The sequence below is a fragment of the Myotis davidii genome, unplaced genomic scaffold (genome assembly GCF_000327345.1).
Source record: "Myotis davidii unplaced genomic scaffold, ASM32734v1 scaffold244, whole genome shotgun sequence".
In the NCBI taxonomy this organism is placed as follows: domain Eukaryota; kingdom Metazoa; phylum Chordata; class Mammalia; order Chiroptera; family Vespertilionidae; genus Myotis; species Myotis davidii.
This window is the reverse complement of record NW_006294993.1, coordinates 1,586,419-1,588,546: the sequence shown is the minus strand read 5'-3', so window position 1 is coordinate 1,588,546 and position 2,128 is coordinate 1,586,419. Positions and strand designations below refer to the sequence as shown.

Below are 2,128 nucleotides of genomic sequence, written 5' to 3'. Positions count from 1 at the left end.
CAAATCAGAATATCAACTGGGGAGGAGGGGTATGAAGAGATGTAAACTTTTTGTTTTCTAGAAAACATTTGGCTCCTTTAAAGCACAGATCTCAGCCTTCATCACCCAAATGTCACTATGAGCTGTCCTGTGCTCTCACACACGGGACTAATGCAAAGACTCACAAGACAGCCGGCACAATTTTTACTACGTTGTTTGTCTACCTGTCACATGAAGACATCCCTCACACTGACGTTAGAACAAAGATGCAAGTGAGTCTAGGGTCACTGTCCCTACACTAGGAATCACACCAAGGGGATCCCGTGAACCCCAAACACCACACCTTTCACAGCCCCTGCAAGCCAGGCCCAGCGCCCACTTCACAAACTTCATGGACAAGCTCACAGCAGGTCTAGATAACGAAAGTATTGAGTAGGCATTGTCCTTGCTGAAAACAAGGCAAGTGCTGAAACCAGCAAGGCCGCTGAAGGGACCCTCACGGACAAGTAAACAGCCTCCTGACAGCTTACATCATGTACCACAACCTCAAATTCCCTTTTGTAAATGGCCCTAACAACTAGCCATACTTTCTACTAAAAGGTCAAAATACACATAATGAGTAAAACAGAGCCACCAATAAAACACCCCTACAAACTCCGAAACAAACACAATGTGCTCAGGTAACTTCGCCCCATGGCTTTCCCCCGGCATGCTGCCCCACCACCACCCACAGCACTGGTCCTGGCAGCCCGGGCCGCCCGGCCCCACCCCATCAAAACAGATGCCCGCCAAGCTCTGCCCCCAGGACCAGCTCACCTGTGGTGACAGGAAGCCTTTCCTTCTTAACTCGCTGGAATTCTTTCTCAGGGTGACCTGTGGCTCTTTCCAGCAAGCACGAGGGGACACGAGGTGCTGTTTCTACTACTCCTGCCACCTCTGCAGCTGCTACACCAGCACATGTCACTACACAGCACGGGAGGAGCGCTCCAGAAGCTCAGCACTCAGTCCACGCAGGCGAGGCGGAGCGGACAGAACAGAAAGCAGGCGCCACAGTGTAAAGGTTCACGCTGCCTAAGCGTCCCAGAACAAGCAGCGGGACGAGTCAGACTGTGGGGCCCTCGCACTGTCACACCAGAGAACCCGAAAGGATGGCGAGTTGACAGGAGACCAAGTGGAGGACACAGAAGCTGACCGTCGGCACCTCCGAAAAACCCGCAGCCTGGAGAGCACCTGCCCACTGCTGATGTCACTGATGGTAGTAACCAAAGGAACTGAGGTCCTTTCAGTGATCACACTGCGCTCAAGAAGAAAATGACGGAAATATTCCTGCAGCCCAGGAAGGGTATGTGCCCAGCAGTCCCCCAAGGTGCCCCAGGACCTCTGTCACCTGGGTGTTAGCAGGGAAGCAGAACCTCTCCATGCAGACCTGCCCAACCTCAAGGAGGGGTGTCACTCTGCCTGACCCACCATGAGGGGACACATCACACCAAAGGAGCAGGAAAGTTCAGTGAGAATACAGGCCATATGCCTTATCCCAGAAACAGGAGGGGAAATCGCCAAGAGTGGGAAAACCATGGAACCAGGCTATGTCTCCACACCCTGTAAAACCCAGTAAGGTGTGCCTGGGAGACACCAAGCAAGGGCACACAGGGCCAGCAGAGGAGCACTGGCACAAAAACTTTGCAACGCAAAGCCAACCGCTGCACAAGGTAACAGATCCCGGCTGCCACATCACACTGGGTGTGCAAGAACTCACACTCATACTTGCGACTCTCCAGCACCTGGGCTGAGGTGCACCTGAGCTTGCTGCAGGCCCGTGCAAGACCCATGACCTTAGGTCCTCCGGTCCTACAACTTCCTGGACTCCCTACAAGGGCAGCAAAGACCCTCCCCCCACAGTGGTCACTCACCTGGGGGCAGCTGGAAGTTCTGGATGTTCGTTGGGTTCTGGGGCGGCTGTGGCAGACGAGGGGCCAGGACCGTGGGCGTCAGAGTGGCCCGGATACCGCTGGTAGTGACCGAAGGCGTCCTGGGCAGACTCTGGGTGACCGCGCTGGCAGAGCCCTTGGGCAGCCCGGTAGGGGTGCCGGGGGCGGGCGGCGGGAGGCCTGTGGCCGTGGACAGCGCCCCTTGCATAGTTGGCCCGAGG

General features: G+C 55.6%; 1 protein-coding gene across 1 annotated transcript in view; it reads right to left on the bottom strand.

Moving 5' to 3' along the window:
• Positions 1 to 2,124, bottom strand: part of TAF4 (TATA-box binding protein associated factor 4) — a gene marked incomplete at its 5' end in the record, with an annotated part of 65,618 nt that extends 63,494 nt beyond the window's left edge. The window contains one exon of the mRNA XM_006769573.2: positions 1,890 to 2,124. Within this exon, the coding sequence (XP_006769636.1) occupies positions 1,890 to 2,124 (235 nt within the window). The remainder of the gene's footprint in view (positions 1 to 1,889) is intronic.
• Positions 2,125 to 2,128: the final 4 nt, after the last annotated feature.